At 41.7% G+C, this 9,970-nt stretch overlaps 1 protein-coding gene across 1 annotated transcript; it reads right to left on the bottom strand.

The window, feature by feature from the left end:
- Positions 1-236: 236 nt before the first annotated feature.
- ZADH2 (zinc binding alcohol dehydrogenase domain containing 2) lies at positions 237-9,596 on the bottom strand. The gene is made up of 2 exons (XM_015822254.1): positions 9,044-9,596; positions 237-2,450 (listed from the first exon to the last, which is right to left on the bottom strand). The coding sequence occupies exons 1-2, from the start codon at positions 9,349-9,351 to the stop codon at positions 1,526-1,528; spliced, it is 1,233 nt and encodes a 410-aa protein (XP_015677740.1). The 5' UTR covers positions 9,352-9,596; the 3' UTR covers positions 237-1,525.
- Between the last annotated feature and the right edge of the window lie 374 nt (positions 9,597-9,970).

Below are 9,970 nucleotides of genomic sequence, written 5' to 3'. Positions count from 1 at the left end.
TAAATCCAGTCTCTACTCAAAGAATGCTTTACACTTTTAAAAACTTGTTTCCAATTCTCCAAATTCTTAAAAAAGTAAAAGATCCGAGAACGGGAAACTAATACAGGATATTTAAAATGTATCATATTTTTGTCCTCTTTGAAGTTTCTGGAAAAAAACCCTACATGTATTGTACATGTATTGATGCACTTGGAAATCAAACATGTGTGCCTTCCCCAAATCTCAAATAGGACATACAAAGTGAATAGAAAAAAGGTGACTGTAGAAAGCTCTACTTGTAAAATGATTTTTTAAAAACATTGCATTTCAAAGACTATTATTGACGGCTCAGTTCCATTTATCTACTTAGATATAAGTTTTGTTAAGTTCAAAAAAGGTTATGTCCCAATGGAACTTCTAGCCAAATAAGTCAGGCATGAGATTATATTGTTGAAGAAAAGGAGGAAAAACTGGATAATTGAATCACACTGTAAAAAATTAACTGCAAAAATTTTATTTTAATTTTAATGCTTATACTCAGAATTGTACAAAACGATCTCTTAAAGAAATGACATTTGATCACATAGCCAAATACATTCCATATACTTATGCCATTCTAATCCAACATTTTAATCTGTGGTATTTCCATTTTCAGAGATACAGCATATATCTTCTGGTGCATTTCATTAATTGGGAAATTCCTGGATTAGTTATCTTCAACAGAATTTAAAATAGTTAGATAACATTAGAAAAGTTCTAGTAATAATTGAGTGTAATAGCAAGACAACATTTCAAGTATAATATTATAAGACAACCAAATATCCCAAAATATAACAACAAATAAAAATAAAATAAAAGCTGGCAAGGTTGATTCAAAAGTAAAAAAATCATTTTCAACTAACATACACATAAAAAGGTCATACATGTTCTTACTAGAATAAAAATGTGTTATATATAATACGCTTTGTAGGAAAAAAACTTTTTTTTACAGAGCATCATTATCAAAATGTCTCTGCAGATTGTATGTATAACAAATCTCAAATTTAGTTTAATAGTGCAGTCCCATACAGATGTTTATAGATATAATCAATCTGAATATCAGTAGGGCATATTTCTGTGTAAAGTGCATATAGGATTGCTGCTTAATCCTAAGCATGTCTACTAAAAATGGCTACTAAGTCATTTTGAGGACAATGGGCTTCATCTTATTCAAACTGTATAAGATTGCAGCTCCATATGCCTTCACATACTGAGTTCCAGAAGAAAGGTATGACATCAATTCGTAACAGTTTTGTACTTGCTTAGAATTATATTCAAATCCACTGCAAGTTGGAAATTGAAAATCTCCATACCAAAAAATGTGAAAATAAATGTAATGCCAGCTACAAGCTGCATTTTTAAACCACACAAAACCTCTTAAACAAATCAAAATACTGTTTTGCTATTTTAATATGTTACCCGTTGCCAGCTTTAAAGAAATTAAAGCATTATCGCCAAGCATAAAATGCCCATTTGCTCTGTTTTGATTTATGTCATTGTTCTGTTTTTACAGCTTACTGTTGACAGAGTGAGGTAATTCAACTACAATTTTTCCAATGTTTTTCCCCATGTACATATAATCTATAGCACGGAACACTGACTCTAAGCCAGTAAACTTGCTCTCTAGAGACAGGTCTCCAAAGTCCACCTCGCAAACAATTTCTCTCTTTTCACACATTTCAACCAAGTGTTTCAAAGCCATTTGGTAATCGGAAAAGTAATGGTTTAAGAAGAAACCTCGGATGCTGGCTGATTTTTTTAGCAACTTTGCTGGCAGCATTTCTGTGTGACTTCGTGGAAGGCCGGTAAGTGTTTGGTAGCCAGAAATAAACCCAATAATGATCAGGCGACCTTTGATAGCCAAGGAGTTGATAGCCAAGTCATACATCTCTCCACCAACCGATTCATACACAACATCCACACCTTTGGGGTACTCATTTTTGAGGACAGCAGCAATATTTTCAGTTTTATAGTTGATAGGTCGATCACAGCCAATAGATTTCAGAAAAGCATATTTTTCATCACTGGAGCAAGTTCCTATTACGTGGCATTTTGCCTTCTTTGCAAGTTGCACAGCAAACTGACCAGTGCCTCCAGCTGCTGCTGTCACCAGAACTGTCTTCCCTTCAGACAATTCTCCAAGCTCTTTCAGACTGATATATGCTGTAGTTCCACTTACCAGAAGGGTCAGAAACTCTGGTTTCATAGAAGGTACGGGAATGGCTTCTTTAGCAGGCACAACTGTATATTCAGCAAAAGCTCCTGGTCTTACATAGGCCACAGACTGGCCTACAGTGTATTTTGCACTTGCACTTAAGCCCAAGGCCACCACTTCACCAATCCCTTCAAAACCTACATCAAATGGAGGCTTAACCAAAGAGTCGTACCGGCCAGCTGAGTAGTTAATATCAGATGCATTAATGCCAACAAATCTAGAAGAAAACAAAAAATGTGTTAAGATCTCTTTTTAACAAGACTTGTTAAGAAAATAATTTCATTTAAATGCACAAGGCTGGAGATTTAAGTAATGCCTCTTCAAATATCTCAAAGGCTGCAGCAGGAGTTGTTTTGTGCCCCCCACTTAAAAAGATTATTGTAATCAGATTTCACTTCTGCTAACATGCAGACTTGACATTATAACTTCAAATGAAAACCCAAGGCATTCTTTCTTGTTATGCATGACAAAAGTAACAAAGATAAGCTATGGAATAAAAATGTTTTTTACATGGCATGGCATGGCATAGAATAGAATAGAATAAGCAAATATATTGACTCTGGCAGCAAATTTACATTTCAGATTGTAATAACACTTTATATGACTAATGATAATGTAAAGTATCAAAGTCCTCTCCAAGGTCGATGGACAAAAATGTTACTGCAGGCAAATTTAAAGAAAATTGATCTAGTGACTATAATAAATTTGCTTTTTGATGTGACTAATTTGCACATTATTAAAACATTTTGCTGTATATAAATGACTAAAACACCTTAAAAGAACCTTGAACAGAAAAAGTAAAATAATGCACCAGTAGTTTGCACATATTGATTTTTAAGGGGTAAAAATGAGCGAAAGTATTAAAGATGGGCAATGAAGTATGTTGTGATGCTAAGGAATAAGTTAACTGAAGAGAGAGAGAGCCAGTTTTATTTCCATATAAGTTAAAAAAGAATCTATGCTGATATGATTGTCCTTTATATCCAAAAATAAATAAATCTTGCCATTTAATTATGCATGAGGATGAAAAAAATATGTAAAAAAATATTAGTTTCATACCCAAACTGGGAAACTGTATGTGGATTTATGGGGGTTTGAAATCATTTACATGTATAGAAATAACCAAAGTAAAGGAAGCTCTTTGGACATTTCTAATTCTAAGAAAACGGGCCGGTTCATTATGAAGTGTTCTCATATGTACGATATAGCTACAGATACAGAAATATATGCCCATACATCCTCAGCTGAACAACTTCTGCAGTGTCCAATTCTTTATACAATCTAGCCTGCATCTGCACCAGAGGATACCTTCGTTCTATTTATGGCTCTTCGGGAAATCAAAACAAGGCTAAAGTAGCTTTAATTTACGCCCTTTCTACCTCCTGTAGTGGAAGAGTAAAGCGAGGCGTGCGTGCGAGCCGTGTGTGTGTGTGTGTGTGTGTGAAAAAAGAGAAAGATTCTAAAGCGAAGGTTTGCCTTAAGGACCTGAGAAACAAAAGATCGGGGCAGCAACATGAGGATGGAAGAAGACTCAACTACGCGAAGAAACTCTTCTTCCCTTGCTTCGTCTATAGAGCCAACTTCTTGCAGGAAGTTTGCTACCCCGAGAAGCGGCGGTTGGGCGGGAAGCCGGCCCTATTTATTCTTGCATCCCCTGCTTCTCCACTTCACACAACTGATTTGTGCTGCACGTAGGATGTCGCCCCCCCCCATCTTTCGCCCAAAGTCATAGGGTGGCGCGGCTCGTCTGAAAAATTCCTTCCTCCCGCCAGCCTAATTGTTACTGCTTTCACGCCTCTCCAGTCTTTTTTTTTAACGCCCCTCTTTCCCCCAGCCGAGGCAAAGGTCCCGCGCTCTCGGCAAGCGGCTTCTTTCCAGAGCGCAAGATCAAGTTCGAGGCTTTGATTTGGTCCTGAGACTCCCAGACCTTGTTTTTTTTCCCTTCAGCTCCAGCCTCGGGTCTGAAGTGAAACTTTGCAAGAGCGCAGGGCCGGGGTGGGACTACCTCTCCGCAAATGTCGGAGCGGAGGTGCCCTTCACCACGCGCGTTTAGACAACTTTTCCCCGCCTCAGCCCGTTTACCATTTTTTCCCTTTTTAATTTTTGTAACGATCCTCCCCCCCCCCCATATGAGATAAAGCAATGCAGAGCGTAGCGGCGCGAACTTGGGACGTAAACGAGGTGGCTGTCTGGGTGGCGGCGTCTAATAATTCCGTTGGCCGAAGTGCTACTACAAGTAGTACAGCACCTTCGCCCGCTGTATCTTAATAAGCTCTGCTGAGGGAGCCGTGTTTACTTTGACTCCCGCTGGCCGGCAATGCGTGTGCCCAACGAAGGCGAAGTGGTTACAGAGCAGACAAGACTTGACTCCGTACGGCTCCGTTTGAAGGGGAAACTGCTGACAGCAAAGAGTACCTTAACCCGCTGTCAAGTTCGATTGGAGGGTGGAAGGCCACCGGGTGATCCTCTCCCAAGCACCACTACTTTTCTCTCCTTATGCCAAATACGTGAGGCCGTTTCCACTTTCCACTTCAGGTTTTCCCTGACAAGTTTTCCAGGCGCTTACGGTTGCCTCTTGCCAACTTTATAGGAGCTTTCCCCGCCCCCCCATGGAAAACAAGGGCAAAAATGGCAGGATTGTCCAGCAAAAATCTAGGGAGGAAAGACAGGGTCGCAGAATCAGCAGCAGAAGGTCAAGTAATAAACCCAATTAGGTTTTAGCAACCTTTCTAGTCCCCAACACCCTGATCTTTCTGGCAAGTTCTTCTTCAGAACATAACTGAATAATTTAATCTCCAGACTCTGCTTATTCCTTATCCCATTCAGCACAAAACATCACTTTTTTAAAAGTTCCCATTTCAGCAACCCTAAGGTTAGGGAAATGTTATAGGCGTATATCTGAAATTGTGGTGACTTTTAAAAAATGGATGAGCTTTTGTTACAGACTAAAGAATTATTCCCACTATTCTTATTAGAAATCAGCAAATTTCACTTATACCATTATTGCACAACTACTTGGTTGTACACTTACCCCTGTTCACTTTGGGGCTTTACATGCTCAGGTGAAAGCTCCATTGAAGCACTAGGTAGACAGCAACAGAATAGTAAGGTTTCACTGAAATTAACTGGACAACTGAGGGCACCATTGGTTTGTATCTGTTTGCAAAACTAAGTCCCAAGCCTAGCTTGTGCAAAGGGAAGGAGATGTGTGGCCTTTCCAAAACAACCACTATTATCCAGTAAATTAACTATTGACCTAACTGATGTCCTACCCCTGCTCCTCCTTTACCCTTTGCATCAAAGTAGAGGCATCCAAGCCTTTAACACAGTTTAAACCAGTGAAATGCTTAACTTAAACAACCAAGGTCCCCACTTTCCATAAGGCAGCAAATTTAGATTAATATGTAAGATGGGGGGGGAGGAAGGAATGTTTAAAGGAGGTTAAGCAGCTTGTATGTCTTACTCAGAAGCAACTTACTCCCTCAGAAGACCTGATATGTTTAAAGGAGGTTAAGCAGCTTGTATGTCTTACTCAGAAGCAACTTACTCCCTCAGAAGACCTGATGTGTAGGGCAGGTAGCTTGAACAGGCAGACAAAACAAAGTCACCAACACCAAGAAGGGGGGAGTTTAACCCAAACAATCTGCAGGAGACAATTATAGCAACTCTTCCCACTTTTTTACACTTTCCATGAGAATCTACCCATCTTCAATTTTTCTTTTCCAGATTTTCATATCAATGTTTCTTATTACATTGCACTTCTATAAGAATCAGATACTTGCTACATATTTGCTGCTCATACCTGTGCTGAGTCTTGCATTTGCTTATGAACCCGGAATTAGCATTCTGGGTTGAGACAGAGATGTTCTATGTTTAGTATGTTTAGTTTACTATGTTTGTTTCCTGGTCTTGGTCACAAATTCACACTGGTCACAAAACAATATAATGCACTGCTGTATTTCCCGTTGACTTTGTTCTCTATAAATATTGCAGGGGGCTTATTTCTGCTATTGAAAATATATCCTACTGCATATCTATTCGGTTATGAGGATAGGCACATTTTCCAAGCAGAGGCAGAAAAAGAATTTCATCTAAATTGAAATCTTGTTCTAAAAAGGAGGAAAGTTAAAGTCAAATGAACTTCAACAGCCCAAGGCAACATAAATGTCATTCAGGCATGCATGGATATAAGAGTCACAGACAAGACAAAATGTAAAGGTTAGCTCTGTACATAAGCATGTTAAGGTGAGTAAGTAGTAAGTCTGTAAGATAGTGGTGATATTCTTAAACACCTTTTCCTGCCTTCTTTCCTTCTTTCATGCCTTGTGATTGACCAGAATGAATTTTCAAGGCTAAATAAATCCAGGTGACTGCACTTATTCTACTGAGAGAGTGCAAAGACAGTTTCCCAGGCTGAAAAAAATGTGTGTGTGTGTGTGCACGTATATGGTATGTGTAGACAATCCTGAGGAAGCTTTCAAAGAGTAAAAACAGGCATCAAAGAACTATATTCTTAACACACTTTATTTTGCACTAATGAGATATCTGCGCTTGCCAGTGTGAGAACCTCCAGGAAAAAAAAGGAGGGGGAGGGCAGGAGATCACCTCACACAATCCACACAACACAAAAGTTGTGAACTCCCAACTCCTGTGATTTCTCACATGCACCTTTGCAAACTCAAAATGTGTTTACCATAGAGAGGGGGGAGGGGAGAGAGAGATGGCCTTGTAGATTTGAGACTTGGCATCCCTCATTCCTCCAACCTAGGAGAGCTCACAAGCATTCTCCAACTCCCCAGAGAGCCCACCCAGCAGAAGGAGAAGGATGGGAAAGAGTTACATTGGAAACAAAATAAATTGCATGCATAAATTTTCAAATTGCATGGGGGAGGGAGAAAGTGCTGTAGAGGAGGGGATTTGAGAACAAGGGTGTAACAACCTTTTGATGCCAGAGACAGTCAGGAAGCACAGTATATGGTCCTGTACCCTTTTGTATCAAGCCAGTTTTCCCCCCTTCTTGCCGAGAAAGTGAATTTCAATGTACCCAGAGCTAAATATCACTTCCATGTTTAATATTAGCAATGGTTCAGATGCTTGCTTTCTAAATGCTGCCTTCTGATAACTGCAACAATTCAAACCTTTTACATCAGAGAGGGTAAGACTTTATAAATGTGGGTAATGCTGCACACAACATACAGTATATATATATTCCTATGGTTCAGGCAGAGCTAGGATAACTATTGTCATCTGTATTAACACCTGACTTTGTGAGATTCACAGATCATTTCATTCAAGTCACTGTACTTTATCTAGTTGAATCTACCAGATTCAATAGGGCTAAAAAAAATAGTGCAAGGCAATTTCAGATTATCCCGAAGTTCCTACAGCCACATTAAAAGAAAACATTTTAGAGAATCTAAGAGAATCTGAATAAACTCCTCTTAAAGATCTTCCCACAAATCACGGACTAAATCACCTCTTTCCGGTAATGACACCTTCTTCTTCCCCCTGCCCGATTGTTAAGTTTTTGGCTCTCAAAAGTTGATTTTACATAATAGAAGACCAGGCAAAATCCATTTGTAGAAACTATATTCTGGACAGCTATAGTCTGTCCAAACACCTTTTTTTTTGCTATCAAATGACCCTACTACATAAAGCAGTGCTCTGCGCTCAGCGTAGAACTGCAGAACAATAGTCATATACTGTCAAAGGCCACGGGCTTCCATAGAGCTCGCAGGAAGTAAATGGTACTAAAATCGGTAAGGCCTTACTTCCGTGTAAACGGAAAGCGACTGTACAGGGGGCCGCACCTTCCCCCCCCCGCATCTGCTTTTAGTCTTGCTTTTGTTGTGAAGGGGGAAAAAAAAGAGGGTAGTGGAATTAATCGGCTGAGGAGCGACAGGGAAAGGTGGGTGGCAGCCCCATACCACGGAGGTCCCTCGCCTTCCTGTTAATTCAGCTCACGCTTAAGGTTAGTGACGTGGAAGACTGCGGTGGGGAGGGGGGAAAGGTAGAGTTTTTTGTACACAACTTCCTCTAAATTATGTCTGGAGTGTGCAACATGCGCGCGCACCCAGCCCGAGATGACGATAAATAAATCTTAAGCTCTAACACTACGTCCCAATTGCTCGGCACGAACCGCACGTGGAGATCCACACAGATCTGCCAGTCTTTATTGTACAGCACAACTAGCCCTCGCCTATCCAGGGCGGCACAGCAAAGAAAGGGTCGCCTATCCGTACCCTTGCACACTCAGTGTGAATACTAGGCGCAATCCTACCCAGCCTGGGAGGGGCTTGGAAATTCATTTCCTGGTTGTCGAAGTTCCTTCTTGCACCTTTATGTCACCTACAGGCGCGAGATAAAGTCGCTTCACGACTTTTTCTCATCTTTTCCTGAGTGGGTGATGGATTTCTTTTTTCCGGAGGAGGGGTGGGGGAGCATAACTGCCTTCCCACTTCTTTTTTGTCCATAAAATGCGGAGGAGCAGCCGGACGGCCATCAGCGTCAATTGAGCGGCCGCTTTGCGTGCAAGGAAGTGTGCACCAGGGGCTATGTGGAAGGGCATTTGGGATAATAAATTATGCCAACAGTCGTCCAAGGCAGAGGATGCAATTCGATAGGACCGCAAAGAGAGGGACGGCGTGGGGGGGGGGGGGGCGGCAGCGGCGGCACCGGGCCCTTTGCTGGGAAAAGATTCGGGGCGGGCAGCAGCAGGAGGGATCGCCTGCTCCCTCCCCACTTATGGCTAAGGTGCCAAGCCTTGGGAGTGGGGGGAAAAGGAGGCGGCAGGGGAATAGAATCTCTCACCTGTTTCTAACAAGCAGATCGCCGTCTCCCGGGAGCGGCACGGGCGCATCATGGCGAAGGGAAACAGCTTCTCGGAAGTTTGAATTCAGCTTAGTCGCTACCAGTTTCTTCATGGAAGAGGGAATGGACGAGCCTTGGAAATCCAGAAAGTGGCGCGAGTAGGACATGTCCACGATAGGCCGAATCGGAGGAGCACTCAAACAAGCCCGGAAAGATCTCCCTGGAGAAATCAGACGCTGTTGGTTCAGCCAATGGTGCCAAGCTCCCCGAGACATCAGCCACACGCTGATCCGCCGATGGAAACTCATCTACCAACCTTTCGCCGCTCTCCTGGACTCTCCAACCCAGGAGGAGTCTTTCGCAAGTGTACAGTCCTCCAGCACAGGCAGGCTCGGTATATTGCGATTTGTGTATGTAAATAAAGTCTAATGTAGCGAGCCGCCGCCTAGCTCCAAGTCCTCCCTTTCCAACCCCTCCACCACTCGGAAAGATTAGATCAGCAGTAGCAGCCGCTGCAGCCGTTTCGCCTGCGGCGGACCTTCTGTGTCCTGTCTTTACCTTTTTTTTTTTTTTTTTTTTGTAAAGCACAAAGTTCGTTTCGGAGCTGAGCTGACTTAGGAACAGAAACAAAACAAAAAAACAAACAAACCCGTGCGCTGATATGCTTTGTGCAGCCCAAGAACAAAACGGGCAGAATCACACAGCGTTCAAGTGTGTGGAGAGAAACATGAAACCGAAAGGTCGCCTTTCACTCAGGAAGGAAAACATACTTTTTGGGGACAAGAAAGGGCAAATAAATCCCCGACCTTATTCTACAGTTTTCGGCGGAGGACACTGATCTGATTGTTAAGGAAGAGACTATAAATTGCATATTCCAACTTGCGGTATCTAGCCTTCCCCCCAGCTCTTTCCTTAAAAAAAAAAAAA

This window comes from Protobothrops mucrosquamatus, unplaced genomic scaffold (assembly GCF_001527695.2).
Source record: "Protobothrops mucrosquamatus isolate PMUCROS unplaced genomic scaffold, P.Mucros_1.0 scaffold1504, whole genome shotgun sequence".
NCBI classification, from domain to species: domain Eukaryota; kingdom Metazoa; phylum Chordata; class Lepidosauria; order Squamata; family Viperidae; genus Protobothrops; species Protobothrops mucrosquamatus.
The sequence above is the reverse complement of the archived record's forward strand: the minus strand, read 5'-3'. Positions and strand labels throughout refer to the sequence as shown.